We start from the raw sequence: 23,126 nt of genomic DNA, 5'->3' as shown, positions 1-23,126 counted from the left end.
TTAGAGAAAGGTGAAAACTTGGGACCTTCCAGGCTGGTTCTCCTACACAGCATTGACTCTGAGCTGTTGCAGAGAGAGAAATCCTTCTTATCCAAGCTGATGTGGGAAAAACTTAAAAGGGTACAGAGGTTAATGGTCCTCACAAGTGGCTGTTCCTGAAGCCTTTATCTAAATTCTTTCTAGTAGCTATGTGATACTGACTGCAGTGGGAGAGATTGTATGTTATAAAATGATTTTTGGTGCTATGTTAAGGTATGTGATCTTTATTGACACACGTAGAAGTTTAGATTTCATAGATTTGATTTTTCTGACGCACAAAAGTACAAAAATTGAGCATATATGTCAAGTGTAAGTGTATATATATATATATATGTCAGTGTATATATATATGTAAAGATTAGGATAAAATATAGGAAAATGCCTTTGTTTCTCTTTTTTTTTTTTTTTTCATTTGTAAAGTTAAGACAAGAATCTTGGTCTGTCTTCTCTGATATTGGGAAAATGGGCTTCTCAACTGTTCGATACACAAGCAGAAAGGCAGAAAGAATAATAAAGGGCAGCAATAGTTAAGATGCCGTTCTAAAATTGTGGTGTTCTGTCCTTCTAGCGGAAGAGAGTTTAGAAGTAAACCAAAGGGTATAAATAGCAGGGCAGTCCTCCCCACTTCTTTTTTTTTTCTTAACCAGCATAGGTGATTTGTCCTACACTACAGGGGCATCAGAAACAACAAAGCTGTCCCTCAAGTCAGATGCAGAAGGTGAGGAGGAAGAGGAGGTGGATGCAGGTGAAGATGAAGAGCTAGATAGAACTGTTGGCTCTCTTTCGGACACCCAGGTGAAAAGCAAGCCAAAGCTGTCTGACTTGGTGAAAACTGCTTGTAAGGAGAGTTTGCCAGAAAAACTCGACAAGAAAACCGGAGATGGAGGAGAGCTGTTCCTTCAAAAAACAGACTCAGGATCTCAGTTTAACTTGCTGCAGATTCTTCAAAAACATGGGAATCTGAGGTGAGAGATTCCTGCATATTGCCTTGAGTTTTGACTAGCAGCTAATATTGGTTAAAATATGGAGGATGTATGCTTAGTGCCGCATTATGAATGAGTGTGAGGAGATAAGAGGACCCTAGAGAAAGGACCCTGGACTTTTGTCTAGCTGTGGGCTGCCTTAACAACTAGTTGGCACAGAAAGGAGATAGTTGCAAAAACTGAGAGTTTACCTAAATGCCTGACCTGTTGGATCAGTATAAAGCATAAGCCGTAGTGTCCATTGTTATTCTTTAATCTGGTGATGTAAGCTGTTCTTTGGTCAAGTCATGCTTCTAAAATGCCCCTCTGTCTTAACTCAGGATGCCTGCTATTGAATTCTAAAGTTAATCTTTTAGTTCTTTGCATTTCCGAAGAAGTGGGTATAAGCATATGTTAAACTATCCAAGAAAGGTTGGGTAGGAATATCTCAGTGCTGCCTCTCCATAGAATTAGTTTTTTCATTTTTGTGCTTTTATTTTTGGTGATAGAATTTTTACCTCTAATAATAATCTGTGCTCAAGGTTATCACATCCTGAGAGCAAGATAGGAGGTCATTTGAAAGTGACAAGTTACTGAAACATCTCATTGCCTGCTGTTAAGTATGACAGTGTGGGGCAGACTATGTTCTGATGCATGGCTTTGTTGCTTGAAAAAAAGAGAGGTGCTGGAGGAGATTGTATAGAATAACACCAACCAGTGTCCTACTAAATGTTTAGAAGCATGATCCTCCCCTTAAATGTGGGTAGTAGAACTGTCTATTTGCAGGTGGACAGGAAGGGCAAAAAGAGCGATCATATATATCTGTGTAGGAGGATTTTACATCTTCTAGATAAGAAGCAGCATTATGTTTTCTGTGAAAAATGTCCAAAGGTAGAGAAAACAACTGTTGCTTGTTGTTCTGTTTAGTTTCTGAGAGCATTTATGAATTATCAAGTGCATTTAGGGATTGTTCTAATGTCTTCTTGTGGCAAGGACATTTGCTGTCATGACAGGGAAGATTCTGAAATGTGTTTGAGGACAAACATAACAATGCTGTCATCTACCTATATATAGATCTGACTCCTGCTGAGAACGTAAGCTTTGTCTGGTGTTCCTGGCAGAATTTTGCTCAGCACCTGGAACTGTTGGGATTCCCCACAGAAGTGTGGAAGGCTTGTGGTGACCTCATGTTCCAGGATTGTGCTGGGCTTGGCCCCATCTGATCTGTCATTGATGAAAGCTTTGCTCGTGGGGTCAACAGGCAGAGGAGCTGAAGTAATGAAATTTTCATCCAAAAGAAACCAGGCCTATTCCAGTCAGTTTTTGTAAGTGGTAGGACTTCTCTCTCTCCTTTAGTTGACCCAATGAGGCAGTTTCTCTGCCTTCCACACATTGGGTGGTAAAGAGGTAATAGTCAAATGAAACCTGTTTCCCCAACTGTGCCATTCCCAGGGAAGTAAAGAGAAAATGGGGTTACTGGTTCCTGCATTTAAGGCCTCAGGTTTCAATATTCCACACACTGGAGGAGAGGCAGTGTTATACAAGGACCTTCTTCAGTTTCCCATTTTGTAATCACAGAAGTATCAGGTACAGACAAAGAATTGTATTACTGTGCTGATGTTGATAATGTCGGGGGGGTGGGGTGTCCTTAATTCCTGCCAGCACAAATTTTGAACTCCTCGTCATGAGATGTTTGAGTTATACCTAAAACAAACCTGGCAGCCCTAGAGAGCCATCAGGGGAGAGCCTTTTCTGATACATGGTGGCTTGATGTATAAAATATTAGTTCTTAGTCAGGGTTCAGGATCTTCTCCTGATGTTCCAGACGTGGGAAGAGAAGGTAGGTGTGGTGACTAGCAGCATACAGAGCTCGGAAATGTTACAAGGTCTGCTGTGTATTCTGGAGTTCACTGCAAGACAGGAATTGTAACCAGGTATTTTTATCATGTTTTATTTACTGCAGTACTGGTACAGCTATCCACAGAGGATGTTACTTTGAGACTCTTGTGAACTCATCATTTGCTTAGCCCTTCTTTAGACCTGGCATGGTCTTTCAGAAGCATCAAAAGCTAATGATTAAGCAGATGCATGAATACTTTTAATGTATTTTATTTTAACTTCAATTCTTATCTAAATTGATACATCGATCTCTATAAGTGCTATTGTGTTGTATGATTTCTATGTAACACTGTAATGAAGTGTTCATGAAATTTACAGACATATAAAACAGGAAGACCAAATTTCTGGACTGAGTTTTCAGGGACCAGTGTACATGGACTCATGAGGACCATATAAATACCTGACAATATTTCTAAGAAGCAGAGAACAAGTAGAGGAAAAAATGGTGAGGTTCCTCAGGAATCAGTCTGAGGCTGATTTTAGTAATCAATTCAAGAATGACACAAAATGTAGAAATGTGCTAATGAATTTTGATGATGGAAAAGATTTGGGAGTTATTACCATGAGAGAAAAGTAGTGGAATAAACATGCTAAGAACTGGGTGACCATAAGGATAGGAATAATATAACTAGGATGAAATGCAGTAGCACAAAGTGCAAGGGCATGCTTTTAGGAACTAATAATTTACTGCAGAAATTCTATCAGCTGCAAATTAATTATAAGGAAAAATATCTTGCATGCTTGTTGATCACAGGATTGCAAAGCTCTAGCTCATGCATGCATGAAAACACCAAATGTGGTCTAGGGTTTATCACTTGAGATACTTCTGAGACTTTATGTGGAATATAGTATACAGTTGCTATCACCCATGTTCATGGAAGATAAATTGTGACTGGAACAGGTCGAGACAAGCTGCTAGTCTCATCGTGTCACCAGTGTGGGTGCTTTGTTAGAAGACACTGAAAGACGTGGATAGTTCACACTAATAAAATGAAAACTATGAAAGAATGTAATTGATGTTAATAAATACATTCAAGGAAGGAGCCTCATCAGGGATGAAATTATTTACAATACAGGACAATGTGGGAGAAAGAAAAAGCAAATATAAACTGCTCATCAATGAAGCTAGGCTGGGTAGTAAAAGAAGGTTCCTAATTACTAGAACAGTTAAGTTCTGGAATAATATTTCAGGAAAGTAATGGGTTGAAAACTCTAGTTTGTTTTAAGATGAAACTTAATAATTTTATAGAAAAGATTAGGAGACTGCCTGTGATAGAAGGGGAATTTGTCACTGTCACTAAAGTCCATCTGTTTCTACATCCTTATGAAAAGGAAAGGAGAAATCGTGCTTGGCAATTCAAGGGACAGCTTGTAGTGAGTATGGGGAAAACTATGAGGAAGAGTGGAGATTGGGAGAGCAGAATGTTGGAGGAGAGGGTTTAGGCCAAGATGACAATGAACAGAATTAGGCAAAACTTTCAGCGATTTCTTTCACAACAGATGCATACGCTAAAGTGACTACCATTGTGAGGGAATGAGAAGCAATGTGTCCCTCCCAGTCCTACCCCAGTCCTCTCCTCAGTTCATGCTCACAGCTTCCCAATATGTTCAGCCAGCTGCACAGCAGATTTTGCTGATGTTCTTTCATTCTTCAGTGATGCCTTGCTCAATGATATTTGGCTTGTGTCCTTGGGCCAGCAGAGGAAGAGCTCACTTTCACAGACTTAATTCTTTCATTTCCGATGGGAATCGCAGGGCCTTTGTTATAACTCTGGCACCAGTACCAAGCTCTTTATGTATTTTATGGTCTGCTGTTGTGGTGTTCAAAATGTTTGTGAAGACACAGGCCCAAGAGAGCCTTGAATTTGGTTTAAAAATACACAGTTTTGCTGATGTTCATGTTATTGGCTTTTGGAGGAGAGTAGCTAAGGCTGTGAAAAGGCAAGAAGAACATTCCATTTTTAGAGATGATCTTAGAACTTAGAGTGTCTGCTGTTTTTTGTATCTCCTGCAATACCTACCCCATCTTGGTGAACTGAAGGTCTGCTTGAAAATACTTGTGGGGTGAAGGGGTCCTCTTTCCCTTGAGCTTCAACATTTGTGCACCTAGGTGGTCCTTGCTGACTGTACTTTGGTCCATAAGCTGTGCCTGACTGCTGGAACTCTTCCCATTACTACTCTGAAGATAGCTAACTGATTCTTTTGGTCCACAGCAAAGTGCAAGCTCGCAGGGCTTTCTCTGCCTATCTACAGCATGTTCAGTTGCGACTGATGAAGGAGGCTGGTGACCAGATCCAGAATCCCACCTGGGCTGCCAAAGAGGATGAGCAAATGGTAAGAAGCTTTGTGTTGGCCAGATGGAGAAGCCAAGCTGAAATCTGCCTTAAGAGTTTTGAGGTCAATTCCCATCCTTGGAAGAACTGAAGTCCAACTGAGATTATAGTTGTCTATCTTTGTCCACCTGCCAATGCTGTATTTTTAATATACAGACAAGGTAGGACTGCTGACTGACATCTGAGCAGCAATAGAGTAGACAGCTCTTAATGACTAGAGTGTGGTTGACGTTCAAGCTGCTCAGATTTTTCATTGGTTCTCCTTCACTGATCTCTGAGCTTACCTGCTTTTGAATTCTTCTCTCTAAGATTCTTTAAGATTAATTGGCAGTATCCAGTTTCTGCTGCGTTAAACAAAGCATACATCTACTCAAATAGAACAGGTACCCAGTTAAGCTTTTTCTCCTATGTACTGTTTTACTCTTTGCAGGCATCTGCGCTTAGGAATCTTCCTTGCATTCTAGATAGAGGAAAAAGTAAAAGCCACTGAGGAGAGAAAGTTACTTTCTAGCATAGGCGGTTTTGGGGTTTTTTTTGTTTGTTGTTTTGGTTTGTTTTTTTGTGTTTTTTGTTTGTTTGGTTTGGTTTTTTTAAAATGTGGTGAATTTTCCTAGGCAGTATTTTAAGGCCCTATATTTAATGTATATACATTTTAAAGAGTGCAGCAAGCCCAGATACCCTCACAAACTTTTCTAAAAGAGCTTTGTACTGTAGGCTCTTGAGCTTTCTGCAAATCCAAATGTATCCTTGCTGAATGTATGTTGCAGGGAAACAGCCAATGCAGTTCAGAGATAAAATTGTGTGTCAGGAATAATCAGTCGACTCAGTGGAAAATGTTACCCCTGCTCTTTCCAAGTGGAAATTAAATCTGGCTTTTTGAGAGTCACTTTGTCTGCTGTACTGTGAAAAATAATGTTTAAAATAACAGATCAAACCAGCCTGGAGTAATGGCAGTGAGAGGCGAGCTGTGAAATCCAATAGTTTGGCTGTGAGGCTGCTCATTTATGCATTAGCAGAGCTCCTAACCAAAAGCAAATCCAGAGGGGAGACAAAAAGGGTTCAAAACACCCACAGGATGCATCTTGCCTTAGAATCTGCTTTGCCATATGTTTCCCCTACCAGAGGTCAAACAGACATGGTGGGGGATTGGAATTAAATGGCTGTAGATGTAGTCATCTGTTGCTGTGGCGAGTCTGTGGCAATAGTATACATACATGAAAAGTGATGAAATGGAGCTACATCACTGTAGTGGAGATATCTGACCAAGATCCCCTTCCCTGTGATAGTGCTGAGAGGGTTTTATGTTAGTACACTTCATCACAGGCTTTCTTTAACACACTGCAGGTTGTTTTTTGGAAATGTTTTCCTAAGGTATTGGACTTTCCAGGTTATTCTGTGTTGTTCCTGCTTTTTGCTGCTTGTTTTTTTGTTTTCTTCATCTGCCATGCTTTTCAGACAAACAGTCCTCAAGTGTTCCCAATTCTGACCCACCTCAGGCAAGGCACACTATTGTTCTTCTCTCCTCACCTTGGATTTGTAGGGCTATATTAAAAATGCACATTGCAGAATGCTTTTGCCTGTCAGTTGTCAGCTCATTTTTTCAGGACAGTGTGTTTAGTTCTTGCCAGTCACTAGCTGCTGTAATACCTCTGTTCTTTTGCCCACATCTTGCAGCTGATCCATTGTTAACTCCATCTCTCTTGCTTGCAGGAGCTTGTGGTACGCTTTCTGAAGCGAGCTGCCAGCAATCTTCAGCAGTCCTTGAGGATGCTACTCCCCAGCCGTCGTTTAGGACTAAATGATCGTCGTCGTATCCTGGCTCACCAGCTGGGCGAGTTCATAATCTGTTATAACAAGGTGACTAATTCTTTCTTGTTTCTTCTTTTGGTAGCTCTTTTTTGGTTTCTGTTCTCTTCTAAAGTATCTCCTGCTGGCTGCTGTCACAGTCAAGACAGCAGACTGTTTTAAAGGCTCTGTTCTGTAATGTACATGGTCTGTTTGCAGTTGTGCATCCAGTAATGGTAGTTTGTTCAAATTGTTGGATAGACAACAGTATTACTACATTATGTATGCAATCTGGTAATCATGTGCATAAAAGTAAAAATAAGTGTTGAAATGAAGTGGAATTCAACTAGCATTTGCTTTTTCTTTGGCTTGTCTTCAATTCTAGTGCTTTGAAATGCTTCTTCCCATTTCTCCCTATTTTTATTATGCTTCTTTAGAGATAATTTTTTTGTACAGAACAGTATGAAATATGTATTTTACCATTTGTTTGGTATACTGAGGGACTGCTACCTATCTGTAGTATGGGAGTCTGTATGTGTTGTTATAGGAAGTAGGTCCTAATTTAAATAATTTTCACCTCTTTAGATGTAGAAGATGCTGTTCTTAGCATAGTGGTTTCATGCTAATCCTTGTTTTGCAAGAACAGCTTCCCCTTTCCTTTGCTGCCTAGCATTTCTTTAGTGTTAGAACAAGGGTAGTTTAAATTTTGCTTTCAGAGGCTGCTGAGCACACAGGCCTCCAAGCTCCTACTCGTTAGCAGAGGATGTTCACTTATATTACCTTGTCAGAACTGACATCTGGTAATTTGATCTGTCAAAGCAAGGTTGGTATTGAACCAAATCTGTTCCAGGGAGTGCCTTGTATGCCTAATGCTCACTGAATTACTGTGTTAGGAGTAACCACAAAACACTTGGGTGGCTCTGTGGTGAGTGAAGAACGCAGCTACTTTGGATATAATTTCCACTCAAATTGTATTCAAACATCAGGATTTTCTGCTAACTCTTGAGTAAATTCACAAAATAAAGCTGTGTAACTGGTAATAAATCAGTGCATAAACATATTTTTCTTAGTTAAAACAAGTGAGAACAGATCACTTGAGGTTTTAGGATGTACACGTTTAAGCTATTGAGAGACTCTTAGGCTATGAGGTTTTTGATGTCTGAGTCCAACGTATAGATGACTTTCACTGACTTGTAACTTCAGATTTAGTAGGGTAATCCTATTAACCATTCATGTATCTTCTGTAATGACACAGAAGAAAAAATACTATCTCCAGCAAACTACATAAAACAGATCACATACTGTCCAGACTTTACTTAAGTAGTGAAGGGTAGAGACATGTCCCAGAGTGGCTTTTTCTTTCCACTCTTGAATTATCTTTCAAAAGATGTATGTGACCTTTTCATCATGGGAATGCTCAGAGTACCAGTAGGAAGCAATGAAGTGGAGGTCAAGTCTGGTCAGATAAAGCTTGTATGCTGGTATTGGTATTTCAGACAGGCCTGTAGGTTTTTTTTTAAACAGAAATGTTTGTATCAATACAACCTCTAGTGTCAACAAGTTTTACTGGTGTAAAATAGATCATTTATATCTGAGAGCTTGCTCCCATTCTCACACACAAAGGCTTACCATCTTTTATTCCAGTATATTTTAGTGTATAAATGCATGTTTGCCACAAGCTGTGCTGTTTTACTTTCTTTGCTTTTGCTAAAGCAATGTATTTTTGGTATGTAGATAAGTCCTCAGCAATTTGCTGCATGACAAGAGAAATTTACTCAAGACGAGAACTCCTAGTTTATGGTAGGAAATGTGGATGCCCTCAGCAGACCTTCTTGATTGAGTTTCTCTCTTTTATATTTTTGTCCTCCTTTCTTTCGGAATATCTCCTTTTGGGACAGATGCTCAAATAAAAGCTATTTTGAGGAGCTCTATGTTTGTGACAGAAACAGGAAAAGTAGAAAGGAGACCTAATGTCTGTAAAGAATGATTTCCCCCCCACCCTGCCTCCATACTTCCTTATGTCCCAGCAAAGTGTGTATTTGAAGGAGCAGCAGCATGTATTTATGAAGGCTTGACCTCTTCTCAGCAAATTAATTCTAACAAGTTATGTCAGGTGGAGGAATGAGGAGTTTAGTGTATGCTTAGCATGCTGTCTCTGGGGCTGTCTATATTTATCCATTCTGTTGCACATAGTGAAATACTTATAATTTGGCTCTTTGGAGTTGATGTTCTTTTTTCCTTAGATCCCATGGAAATGTTTTTTGTCTTCTCTGAGCTGTAGCTATGCCATGGAACATAAAGTAAATACATAGAGATACTTACTGATACTGCTTATTAACAGGAAACGGAGCAGATGGTTCAGAAAAGACCAAAAAAGAAACAGGAAGAGGAGGAGGAGGGAGTGAATCCTGAAGGTTTTCAGAACTTTATTACCAGAGCAAGGTAGGAATAAATTTTATTCCCTTTGATAAAGTATCTCCTAGCCATGAAGGTGATGGGATTGTTCTAAGGATGATCTGATTGATCTAAAGGCCTCCAGATACCTTTACTGACTGTAGCACCTGCTTCTGCTCTTGCTGGGGGACAGAGAACTTGTCTTTTCTCTTTTCTTCCTTCCAGCAGCCAAATACTTGTAGCATCAGCATCTGGTGCATTGAGAAGGACATACAATAGATGTTTTGACCATTAAGTAGATTCCCAAAGGATAGCAGTGGTTGCCCTGGTCTGTGTAAATTTCAAACTGATGCTGGTGAGCTAATGGTTGCCTTTCCTGTGATGCTGGCACGAATGTGGCAGTACTTTGGAAGGAGAGTGAAACTAGAGCTGCTGCTCAGATGGCCTTGAGCTGCTGTGGTTGAACAGTTGTTGTGGCTCTGGCTCTCAAGTTTCTGCTCTCAGAAACAAATTTCATGCTTGCTGCCTCTCTTCAGGAACTTTCCAGGTCTGGACTTTCTGAGATGAGGAAGGAAGGGAGTTAGACTCCCTGTCTTCATCCTAACCTCTTATTTGGGTTGCTAAGGCAGTTCAGTGCAAGTGGTTCACAATGAAAAAGCAGCATTTTCTGTGAATTTTATCTAACTCTGAACTTTATCTGCCTTAAACTTACAAAAGTCTGGTAGGAAATGTATTTTGAAAATAGGTAAATACTCTTTATGGCCTGTAGTATTGTATGAAAACCAATGGTATAGCTATCTGACCATGGAGAGGTCTGAAATTATTCAGTGAACCAGAATTATGTCCTCAAAGCCTCTGATTCTTGAGCACAAAACCTGATTCCTTTTGAGTCCTTTATTTGACCCATATATGACATGTCTATATGGGCAAGGACCCCCGTCAATATCTCAACAGGTAGAGTTCACCTGCCTTTTTAATGCCCTTCTATCTTCTCTGGTAAGGTTAGCAGTCACTGCTTCTTTTTCATGATCAGTTATGAAACTGTTCTTTCTTTTTCTCTGTTTGGATAGCACTCACTGACTGATTAGAGGTGGGTGATAGCTGAGGCTTCTTAACAAAGTTCAGGAGGCTTCACAGTGTCGTTTGATGCTACACTGTCATGAAATCAATGAATTTTACATTTTGCTAATATAACTGATGGAGTCATTACCACAACAGATTTACAGGCTCCAAGAAAAATCTTGCTGCTTTTCAGATAGAGTTCTATAAAAGAATGATACTCAAGATCTCTGACTACCATATACCATAGCATCTACTCCTGTCACTAGAAATACACATTACATGGGCCCACGGCATGCTCTTGGTTCACTGATGTCTCTGGCCACAAAAATGACTGTTGCCTTCTAGGGCAAGTCATTTTGCTTTTTGCCAGAAATACTAAGAGATGGCTGTTTGGGGCAGAACTGCATAAGTCTTCTGTTTCCATGTTATTGGCTACCATGCCATCATGGCCTGATGCATAGTCTAGGCTGTGACTGGAGATTTTTGCTGGATCATCTCCTGAGTGATAAAGAACAGCAAAAGCCAGTTTGCCAACGATCAGGCAATTTCTAGCAATGATCTTTGTGCTTCTTGTGAAGTATCAGGTATATTTGAAAACTCTGATACCTGACACTATGCACTGTGCTTGAAGCTTAAATGAGTGAGCTAGTCATTTGGAGCCAAGCAAAGGGGATAGATTTCCACTTTGAGTGTTTGTTCTGCAGTACAGTGAATGCAACACTGGAGAAAAAGGTTAATAAATGTTGCCACTTAATAGTTGGGATTGTCTGGTTGACTAACTTCAACATCACATGGATGGCATTGTGCTTAGTTATACACATGCTACAACCATTACTTCTAAATGTCCTCAGTGCAATGTAAAATTATATACTTATGCTGGTAAATTGACTTAAAAGCTTAAAACACCTCTTCACCAGCAACTTTTCATTCTTCCATTTTCTCTTCACCTCTATTATCATTTGTTTGGGAGGAAAGATGAACTTTGCAGCATGCGCTGAAGGCCCAAACTCCAGTGGGATCAGTTTTAGACATTGCTTTTACCAAAGCTCAGGCTAGCCAAGACTAGCGCAACTGTGATATGCAGAGGATGTTTTGCAGGATTATAACTGCTGCTATGCAAATTTATATTCCCGTGTTAAACTCTTGTTGTAACAAAAATGAGAAATATATGCAAGTTTTGTGAGATTAACAAAAATATTGACTGTTCTGTTTGTTTACCCTACAGTTTTGGCTAATTAACAAGCTCTTCCTTCCTCTTTCCTCATATCCCTCTGCCCCAACCCTGCCCCCAGCTGAATTGAAACTACTAACGATGACTGTTATAAAACAGAGTGCTGAGCTCAGTTCTTCATGAACAAGATAGCTGCTTGTTCTAGAGAGCACCTGGGGAAGATTCGCAAATTTAGTTGTGAACTGAATCTCTCCTGTTGAACTGATCTCCCCAAAAATGTGTTTGGAATTTTCACTTGCTCTTTATTTATCCTGGGAAGGCTCCTGAATGCCTTGAATTTTCTACTGCATAAGAAAATGGCATTTCAGTGGGAATCTCAGGTTTAACCAAGGCATGTTCCTTTCCTTCTGCTCTTACCCTGCAGAACTGAGCAAATCATTAGCTTGTCTGGCCTCACCTTTTTTCCCATTCCCCTCTTCAGTCTTCTTATTGTTTCTTGTCTTTGACTATCAGTTACATGAATGCGGAAAAACTTAGAATCCTCACTTATATCCATTCTTCTGTCCTTATTGTAGTGAAAGTGACCTGGAGAAAGTGCTGACATTTTACACACACAAAAACAAGTCAGCTGGTGTCTTCCTAGGAACAAATTCCACAAGCACAAAACCCAGCAACACCAGGAACCAGTCAGAGAAACAGCCTCAAGGGGGTAAGTTTTGCAGGTAGTTTTGAGATGATGTTGCCCAGACAAATCCAGTTTAACTTCAGCCTATGGAAAGAGAACAACCCCTCCAGACTGTTACTCAGGCTTCTTGAGGTTGCATATCTTTTTTTTTTTTTTTAACTGACTCTATACGTGAAGACTAGAGTTAACTGCACTCCTACCTTCTTTGCCTGAAGTGAAATGGAATGAATCTGGACTAGCGTTTATAAGGAACTAGATACAGTGGCTCATGACTGAAATGAGAATGTGCGAACTGAAGGCACTGAGATTTGAAATGAACAGAGAATCCTGAAATCAGAGTAAGGGTTGAGGGAAATCAAGGCCTGTTAAATTGTGCTACCTGCAGTGAGCATACCCACTGAAGGGCAGAGTCTGTATAATTGAGCCTAATTAGGTGTTCTGTGGAAGGAAGTACAGTGCCAGCCATACGTATCCAGTACATGACACTGTACATGCTACTGTACATGACAGCACAGTTGTGATCAATAGAATTGCATGGTCTACAGTAAATATTAGCAAGAAAGTCCACTGTAACAGGTTTAAATTCTGCTGTCCTGTTCTAATGATATCACAGTTTGCATTGTTCTACTTCCTAACTCCTTGATTTTGTTATAGAACATCCTGACATGGTGAAAAAAATAAAAGGTGATCAGCCCCAAAATTCAGTTGCAGATCTGCCTGCAGAAGGAGCATTAAAAGGCTATAAACTCAAAGAAGTCAAATCAACCTGTAAGTGAACTGGCTTAAATCACCATCAAGAAAAAAATAATGAATGCATGTACTGTTTTTAATACTTTTTTAAACAAAGATTGGAACCTTTGGGTTCAAACTGAGGGATTGAAATGCCCAATTTTGAGGAAGATTCTGCAGGTTTTTCTTTTAAACTGAAAAGAAGATAAGGTACAGTGAGCAGTATGAAAGAGTGAGCTGCTCCTCTGTGGGGGAAGATCTAGATATGGCAAGCTTTGAAAGGATATTCATCATGTAGAGCCACTTCTTGTCTTTGCTGATATATAAGGTCATTTTGGCTTCAGTGTGTCTGAGTAGAGGAATCTTTGGTGTGTTGATGTTATCCAAAGGACCTGAAAAGCAGCTTTTTCTCATGTAGTGTGCTCATTATCTTTGTGTAGTTCCAGAAGGACCCACCTTCTCCTTAAATGCTGAAGTGAAATTACCTCAGTGCGGCCCTCCTAGTGCTTCTTCATCTGTTTCTGGTGCCACGTTCCAGAGAAGTACCAGTTCCTGGATACCAGCTCAGCCTCCAGCCTCTGAAAATTCACAGGTTCCTGGTCACCATTCCTTGCCAGCTCCTCTGGTTGGTCCTAGGCTGATTCAGTCCCCATCCCCACTACCCTTCTTGCAGAGTACAGCTCCTGACAGCTCTTCTGTCTTCACAAACCCAGTGTCCAGTGAGGCTTCTAGCCTTGCAGGGTTACATCATTGTCATTCTGGTAGCTACACCATTGGCCCATTCTCATCTTTTCAGAGAGCTGCTCAGATCTACAGCCAAAGATTGTCCCGACCATCCTCTGCAAAAGTAGGTGAGTGTTCTGGGATGTATAATAACCTGCTAGTTCAGTATAGAGATTGTTCAATCTCTGTTCTGGAGTAGATAGAAATTTTACGTTTCTAGAATTACAAGTCTTGTTGAATGGTGCTAAATGTCTCAGGGAAAGGTAGAGTGCAGAAAGCAGGCCTTGTTTGCCAAAGATGCCCTTTTATTGAGCAGATGAACAGGGAATCATAGAATTGTTTAGGTTGGAAAAGGCCCTTAAGATCATTGAGTCCAACTGTTAACCTAACACTGCCAAGTCCACCACTAAACCGTCCCTAAGGGTGACGTCTATGCATCCTTTAAATACATCCAGGGATGGTGACTCAACCACTTCCCTGGCCAGCCTGTTCCAATGCTTGACAACCCTTTTGGTGAAGAAATTTTTCCTAATATCCAATCTAATCCTCCCCTGACACAACTTGATGCCCTTTCCTCTTGTCCTATCACTTGTTACCTGGGAAACCGACACCCACCTCACTACAACCTCCTTTCAGGTAGTTGTAGAGACCGATAAGGTCTCCCCTCAGCCTTGAGCTTTGAACTTGGCCTTTGAACTTGTTCGAAAAGAGCTGGGAAATGAATTATTGTATAGTTTCGCTTGATTCTGTTACTGATATTTCTTGTTTATCTTTAGTGATTTTAATGTAGTTTTGGTCAGTAGAAGTCCTATCAGTCTATGTGCTGTTCTTAGTTCTGTGTTTCTCTACCGTGCAGAGAAATCCTTTAACAAAACCTCATAATTGTTGAATACTTAAGGGTGCGTCAAGACCTCCAGAAAAGAAAGACCTGAATGAATCATTACTGTATCTCATTCTCTAGGACCCTTCAGCACTGCCATATCCAAAAGTATCTTAAAAACAAGATCTAGAGACCTCTCATTTACCATGCTGGGGTAGAATATAGCTGTGCAATGCAACTTTAGAGTGTAAGGAATCTGAAGGGTAGAAGAAACTGTAGGAATTTATGGATGCAGCCTGTAATCTATTAGGAAAGTTTTGGGAACCACACACAGGCTAACAGCTGTGGTCCTGATAATATTTTTTTTTTTGATGATGGTATACATTTGCTTTAGGTTGTATGTCAGGGTCAGCACATGTTCAGTAGGGTTGCTGTATATATATTGACAACCTTTCTAGCATTAAAATAAATCTGACTTCTCAAGTGAGTAGCTTATGTAAAAGGATCCATTAGTTTTTAAGGAAAAACATTATAATTTTAACTTGGGTAACAGCAGCCAATATTCTCTGGAATTGGGTGCCATTAGATACATTACGATAAAGAGAATATGGGTTTGGAATTGACAAAAGCTCATATAGGCAATACCCATGCAGAATAGAAAGCTGTATTCTCCCTAGAATGTGCAGAAAGTATTATACCTGCTTTTGTATCTCTGTGATCAGCAGGCTGAGACAGTCTGACATACCCCTCACTAAGCATATCCAAATGTTTGTTTGGTAGGTTTGTGCCATCGTAGTCCAAGTGCGCAGCGTGTGGGCTCAGCCAGGATGTACAAAGATGCAGAAGATACTTCTTCCCAGGGCAAACGTTATAGCCCCAGTATGGTAGCAGCAGAACTGCAGCAGCTGGCAGAAAAGCAAGCAGCCTGTCAGTATTCCCCACCAAGCCACATCAGTATCCTTACACAGCAGGTATGTAATCAGTAAAGCTAGAGTCCCTGTGACAACAGAAAAGTCTGTCACAGTCTTCTGTGTCAGCACTGGGCTGGGCTGAGACATGCTGGAAGAATTAAATCTCATGAAAATCAATTACTGTCATACTGTTGTTTTGAAGTGTTTTACAGTGACCAGGATTTTGATTTTTTTACAAGATGACAAGAACGTTGCTAAAGTCCTTTTATAGAAGAAAGTGAGACTGGGCAGAGAATTAGAAAATAAGTTATAAAAAACCAAACCCATGCTTGGTCTTATTAAACAATAAAACCAAGTCTTCTCAGATTTGTGCTTCCATACGATTTGCTTCCTCGTTCCTCCAGTGTGTCATCATGGTGCTGGGAATGGAAGTCTGCAGAATGAATTCTGATGTAAATTCTAAATACCAGTAACATTGTAAAGACATAAGAAGTACTTACTAACTTGGGATATGATAATCCTTTTGCTAAACATGGTGGTATAGATCCAATTTACATTGGTTTCTGGTAGAATTCCACTTAGGGTTTTTTTTTTCCACTTAGCACTTTTTGACTTATGTCCTAAATGGCTACACACGTAGTCTTTTTTTTTTTTTCTTTGTAATATGCTATAGTTGTGTTCATCAAAGGTGTTCAAGCTGGACACTTCTCAGTTAATTAAGCTGCCAACTGGAGGTTCTCCAGGATAGGTGCTTTGCGTCAGAAATTAATTTTTTCCCTATTTACTTGCTAGGGACAAACAGTTTGAATATCTTCACTCTGATACTTTGATTTTGGAAGTATTGTTTTAACAGTGATGTTTTGCTAAGTTTTCTGAGGCATGTTTAATAGTTGCAATAGCTGCTGATATTTGCTTCTTACAATTTTATTGTTATATGTTTGGATTTTGAATATCTGGTTAGATGATTGGCAATATGTCTTTTTCAAAAGGTGAGATGCATTTATAACTCTAGGAAGGTGAATAGATTTTTGGACCCTTCTATGTCTAGCTCAAGGTTTTGATTCACCCTGGGCAGTTCCAGAACTAACACAGGCAACTCTGGTCTTTGCAGATAGATAGATCTTGAGCTTTAAAGGATAAGTCACAAAAACAAGGCACCTTCCTAGTGATGAACTCAGAAGAGAATGTGAGCACTGAATATACCAGTGATTCTGAGGCCTGATCTTGCATCAGGCCAGACCCTACTTAAAGAATTTGATCTTTCAAAGACTGAAGTGGTATGGGGAACATCAGGAGAAGCTTGTTTGCTTGTCCAGTAATATTCAGAGCTGTCAGTCTGGTTCTCTTAATGAAATCAGAATTCAGCTTTTTAAGCTAAACTTTGTCAGTAAAACTGTTCAAAAAATTTGATAGTGAAACATTTTCATTCAGGAAATGCTGATTTGTTGAAAGCTGAATATATGATGGTAATTGCCTCCTTGGATAAAAATTAGTATCTAAACAAATATTTGGGAAAAAATTTAAATGTATCTATTTCATTTCAGTCTTTTCAGAAAAGAACTTTTAAAAATAAATTCATAGACTTTCTCCCTAAAGCCACTAATTTCCCACTTGGCTCCAACTGCTGTGGTTTCTAAGGTCTGTCTAGAGAACCCAAGTTGTCCTCTTGCTGCTATTTATATAGCTATTAGATGATTTTTAAACTTCTAGATTCCTACTATAGCTAGTTACTGCTAGTTAAATTAGGAATTACAGAAGGCGGAATCGAGAGAGGAATTCACAAAGATCTACATGGGAAGGGCTGTATAGCTTCCGGAGCACAGCTGTGTTGGGTGACAAAGGAATGTACTCTGGTAACTGTAGGTGGTGGAGGTTGAAACCTGTTTAGCCACCAGTCAGTCAATCAGTGTAGGTATACTCAAGTCTGAAAGTAGCTATGAAGTGCAATGGTAGCTCTGGAAATGTGTTGCTTGTGGTAAATGTGTCTGCATTGCTTTTTGCTTCCAGGTTCTCCCAAGGTACTTTCTCCCAGAATAGGTGGGAAATGTATAGAAGGAGAATGAAGGTGCTAATTCCCTTCTTTGTGACAAGCAAACAGTAAAGACCTTAGCTCCTAGCAGACAACATAGATTTTCTGAGTCACCTTGATATATTTTTGTATTCAGCTACACAGTGTTTGTATAGGCTTTGTTTCTGTCGTGAAACAGAGAAACATGGGTTGGGTTATGTCTTAGTGGTCTTCTGTCATCATGAGAAAGATCCATGTAGAAAGGGATTCACAAGTCAATGACAAGTTTAGAGCTGGAGCTCTATCTGACAATGAATTTCCTTCCCGTGCCTGCATCCATTCAGTTCTAGGCATCTGCTCTGTGCTGTGATTCTCCAGGCTATGTTTCTGCAATAATCCCTTTGGAGGGATTTGGAGAGATGAAATCTGAAGCTTGCTTAGCATGAAAATTTGGATGGTTTAGTTGAGGACAGTTTTTCTTTTAAGGCAATATGATTCTTCAGTACTGAATTTATGACACATAGTAATTTCTAAGCTGAGAATATTATTTTAATCATACCTGAAACAGTGATGTTTTGGAAGGTTCAGATGTAACTGCAAGGCCCAAAGGAACATAGCTAAAGCACATGGCTACTACTTGTGCTTTTCTTTTTTTTCCTGGACACTTTCTACTCTTCTGTCATCTAAGACTCATTTGGATTATATTTTTGATCCGGCCTGGCTTTTAAAGCCTGTCTTGCAACAAGGACCAAGGGGTTTAGTTCTGTGGGAAGGCAAGGCTGCCTTTACAATGAAGGGCAACAAAAGGTACCAGCATGCAATAAAAGCATAATAGTATGGCACCAAGTGCCTGTACAGGCAAAACAGGAAGAGCCAAGCAAGGGTTGGGCTCATTGTTGAGGGACCTGGAACCAGGACACCTGGCATTGAGCCACTAGGTATGGATGTGGATTTGAAGCAGGGGGATTGAATGAATAGAAGTGCAGGCATTACAGAGTAGGCTTGCTGTTTGGAAAGTGATTTGCAGAAGGGTAGATATTGGTGAAGCTATATGGGAGCGCTGTGTGGTTATAGATTTCGACAGACTAGGATTTGGTCTGAACCAGGAGGGGGGAAAATAGGGGCAGAAGAGAGAGAAACATGTGGGAGAGATTTAGTAAACAGCTGGAGAGAAGTGAGAAGTCAAAGACCATTGGTATGGGTTGAAAGGGAGAAAGACTTGGCATGGGAGTGTTTGGGGACTCTGGGTTATGTGATCTTGGTGGCTTTTGACAGGAGAAGTAAGGGTTTGAAAGGTGAGAGAAGGTTAGAGATAAGGCTTGTATGAGGGTGATTTAGTTAAACAGGTCACTACTTTCCTATGCATTTCTAGACATTTTTTGTGATTACATCAGCTTTCTGTCTTGTCAGTCCTCTCCATTCACTTCTGAAACGCCAGATGGGAACTTCACAGTGATAATCGTGAAGTGAACAGTTCTTTTAACATGGGAGGTGGAGATGGTAGGAAAGTAAAGCCTCTACTGATGTGCTGTTTCATTCCCTTGTACACAGGTTTTGGTCCTCACAGACTGTCTTACAAAGTGTGTGAGAACATTATGCTTTTCATTAATCTGTATTTTTGAAAAATATTTTTCATTATATCATCTAAAATTTCATCAGTGTATCTTCATGCTTGCAACATGGAGAAAACAAGGGTGCCTTCACAGTGGTATACAATAGAAATATTGATCTAGAATACATAGGAAGCATTACTTAATCCCCTGTATGATGCCTTGCTGCCCAGTTGCAGGAATGAGAGAGATATGAATAGAGAGAAAAGAGGAGCAGTGTTATTCTGTCTTGGACTAGAAAAGGAGCAGCTGTTTGGGTAACTTCTATAACTTCTTTATTGGGAAGTGCAGGAAAGATGTTGCCTTAAGGACACACTGGAGTATGACAATCTCAGGTTATGGAAGGTAAATACTCAGCATTACAAATTAATAAATACAGTGAAGCTGCTAGGGAGAATCTTCATTGTTAAATATAGCTCTTAACAATGAATGTTAGTTTTTACTTCTGAGGAATTTTATTCCATTTTATTTACTTAAACCCACAGATTTACAATGTTTTTGTGATTACATAAGATCTAATAATAAAGCTGATTTTGAGGTTATGACAAACTGCCTGATTTTTGCAGTACTCGCCATCCTAACTATAGTACTCCACAGTATCCAAAAATAACAAGGTGTTCCTCTGGTTAACTACCTAATATGTTTGGGAGCAAGCAACACAGAAATCTCTATGGAAAATGTGTGCCTTTGAGCATCCAGCATTAACCTGACAAGTTCATGGCTGAGTAGGATAATAAGGAGGTATCTGAGCTCAAAAGCTCATAAGAAAATAAGTAAGAAAGAGAAAACACCTGTCCAAATTCCCCAAATTTCAGCTAAATTAGTCTTGACGGTAGCACGTTCTTACCTGTTTCATGAAAAATGTGAAGTGTGTAGACGTGCAAGGCCCATGAGAGTGTTTCAGTCAAGGGCTAAAATCAAGTAGAGTTCAACATACCTGTTCTGTTTGGACTGCTGTCTAGCCAGTCAGAATGCATATATTAATTAGCAGTGAACAGGTTTCTCATTTGGAACTAGCTGCAACATGTGCTGCTTCTTGCTTGTAAGTTAGGGGGACATAGGGAGGAAAGATCTTGAAGTTATCATAGGTAGCAGACTTGTGAATGATGTGGTTATTGGCCAGGGAGACATGCGGGGATGCCACAGGAAATCAGTTTTCCTTAAATATGCTATTGATAGATTAATTTATTAATTCAGTGGGGATATAGTCTATGACCGTAGAAACAAATTTTGGAGGATATGGGCATTAGAGAGATTAAATAATTTCTTTTGCATTATTTTTCACTATAGTGGATACAGAGGAGATCATTACCAGGAAAGAAAATGTAAGTTAAGCTCCTAGGAGAAAAGATAGGCAAAAAATGTTTTGTGAGACTTCAGTGGCTGGAAGGTGTACATGTAGGAGTTGAAAAACGCAATAGTAAAGTGACAAAGTTTCTACTGAAAGGTAAAACTGGTATAAAGGACAGAAAGGCAACAAATGCGCTTATCTGTAATAAGGACCCTAAAGTTTCCTGTAAATTAAAGCAGTGAGTCTTGCTCCACTAGCAGATATATATTAAATTGAAAATAAAATGGAATTTTAATTCACCCAGATAAACATAATTCAGACCAAAAAAACCCCAAAACACCCAACCCATGTTTTGATCTATTAGAAATCTTTGAACTGAGAAAAATAACATCTAGTGAAACTGGTTCTTGTTCAAACTTTCAAAAAAGTTTGACAAGCTTTCAGCAACGACTGTTAAGCAAGCCAGGTATCTGTAGGGTGAGAAGTAAAGTTTTGTTAGAGATTGAAAACAGACAGAAGGCAAATGAAAGAGTAACTAGCCAGTTGCTATACAGCAAGTGGATAACCGAAGACGCAGAATACAGAATGCACACAAAGGAGTGTAAAATTAAAGATTTGAAAGGAGGAGGTTCATAATGACTGGCATATTATTACCTAAAGAATGAATATAAAAGCAAGTTATTACAGGGTAATATGGGATGAGAATTTACAGTAGATTAACTACTCTATGGTGTTCATCCATGTGAACACATGCTTATGCAGCTCATGTTTTACTGCATGAGGTAACTTCTTGCTACCTCAGTATAATGTGGGCTACAAGTGTCCAGATATTCAATTACTGTGAAGTTATATGTGTGCTGTATACTTAAACTTGAGCCTACCTCCTGGTAATTTGTCAGTATGTCTGTATTCTTTTGTTGATTATTATGAGAAAAGCTAAGAGAAATTTCACAGCTGCATTAACTGGACAAGACAATGGCACATGAAGTTCTGTGTTTACAAATAACTGATTACATGACAAGCAATAATTTTAACCACTTCAAATAATAAGCTTTAAATTAGTCATTTGGGGGAGATAAAAATTAGTTTTGTTCTGGAAAGCTCAGTGGAGATACTTGTTCTAAGTCAAGCAGTAAAGGCAACAAAAAAAATTATTAGCATGTTTAAAGAACAGGATAGGAAGTAGTACGTAATTATGTAAGCATCAATTACATGCCCTCCTGTGAAAAACTGTTTTCAGTTCTGGTTGCCTTTCCTAAAGTGAATTCAGGAAAAATAACTGGGATTCACAGATGAGTGACTACAACAATCAACTGCAAAATGCATTTTTGACGAGGAAGTGAAAATATTACGCTTGTTTGTTTAGGGAGGAGATAGGTATGAAGGAATTATACAGAGCAGTGGATGACAAGGTAAATAAAGTTGATTTTATTCATGTTTCTCATAATATGTAGGGGATATTCAGTTTAGTAGGAAGACATCAGAGTAAAAGCTGATAATAAAAGAGAATAGTCATTGTCACAGAATATACTTACCTTCTGAAACTTCCTGCAACAAGATAGCATTAAGGCAGAAAGCTTAACAGGCCATAGTTACCTCAGACAGAATAATGAGTGTTTTGCAAATGATAGATCCCTAGGTTTTAACATACAGAAATAATAATTAATTTTCCTTATCAATAAGATGTTTCAGTTAGATGCGTGGAAACTAAAATTTCTTCCATCTTCTGAAATATGTCAGGCAGGCTGGTAAGTTTGCTGGGCCATTGCTCAGAACTGATCTTTTGTCTTTAATACTGAGGAATGTGTGCTATGCTGCTGCTTCCATATTTATGACTTTTTCTTTGCTACATTGCTTTACTGTAGTCAAGCTAAATATTTCCTTTATGATAAGTGGGTTACTGGGACACTTGTGAGGAAATCAGTACCTGAAATTATTGATTTCCCTAGTTATGGCATGTAAATGATTGCTAACTATTTTTACAGAGTGATGATGTCTTTGTCAGTACGTGTAGTGTAGTGGTTTGCCTGCAGTGTTGTCAGTGTCTTAACAATACTCAACTCAATTTTTCAATTGTCCTGATATTTTCTTGTTCAGTTTGCCCATTGCCTAGCATGAGCCTAAGATAGTAACAGTACTATTGGATAATCAAGGCAGATGTGTTGGTGGTGAGTTGGGGAATGAAGCCTGAAGACACAGTTCAGTAAGCCTCTTTCATTGTACAGGAACTTGATTGCCTTTCTTGCCTTGATTTGTGGTATAGGGACCTTACTGGCTACTATGTTACTCCTGGACAGCTGAAGCAAGAGGTTTTTTTTGGCTGTACCTACTGTTAGCCATTGGCCTCTTCTGATGGATAGAAGGATGAAGGCTGTGACCAAAGTAATCCAGACTACTTTTTCCTCTGCTGTGTTCCATACCAGGCATTAATTCTAAAGTCTTTATTTCACGTGTGTTTAGCATAAAATATTTCTGTGTGCTTGTATTGCAGGACTTTCTACAAGGAGGACATTAAAATGCACACCATGTGTGTAGATCCAGAGCCAGGTGGCTGGATCCTGGATATGTTATGTGTTTTTTCTTTGTGAATAGCATGCTACTTCTCTCTGAAATATGCTGTAAGGTAAAAAGAAGGTTTTCTTCTGCAGTGCTGGGTCTGTGTGAGGTCCCTATCCCTGGCTGGTGTGGGGGGCTGCAGTTGATA

At 39.5% G+C, this 23,126-nt stretch overlaps 1 protein-coding gene across 2 annotated transcripts in view; it reads left to right on the top strand.

The window, feature by feature from the left end:
* The window catches only part of TTLL5 (tubulin tyrosine ligase like 5), a 143,915-nt gene that overhangs the window by 49,656 nt on the left and 71,133 nt on the right, over window positions 1-23,126 (top strand). For both annotated transcript variants that reach the window (XM_069783831.1, XM_069783830.1), the window contains 8 exons: window positions 713-1,004; window positions 5,114-5,234; window positions 6,944-7,090; window positions 9,360-9,460; window positions 12,221-12,354; window positions 12,985-13,098; window positions 13,500-13,910; window positions 15,383-15,573. In XM_069783831.1, coding sequence (XP_069639932.1) covers window positions 713-1,004; window positions 5,114-5,234; window positions 6,944-7,090; window positions 9,360-9,460; window positions 12,221-12,354; window positions 12,985-13,098; window positions 13,500-13,910; window positions 15,383-15,573 — 1,511 coding nt within the window. The remainder of the gene's footprint in view (window positions 1-712; window positions 1,005-5,113; window positions 5,235-6,943; window positions 7,091-9,359; window positions 9,461-12,220; window positions 12,355-12,984; window positions 13,099-13,499; window positions 13,911-15,382; window positions 15,574-23,126) is intronic.

The sequence above is a fragment of the Haliaeetus albicilla genome, chromosome 5 (genome assembly GCF_947461875.1).
Source record: "Haliaeetus albicilla chromosome 5, bHalAlb1.1, whole genome shotgun sequence".
In the NCBI taxonomy this organism is placed as follows: domain Eukaryota; kingdom Metazoa; phylum Chordata; class Aves; order Accipitriformes; family Accipitridae; genus Haliaeetus; species Haliaeetus albicilla.
The sequence above is the reverse complement of the archived record's forward strand: the minus strand, read 5'-3'. Positions and strand labels throughout refer to the sequence as shown.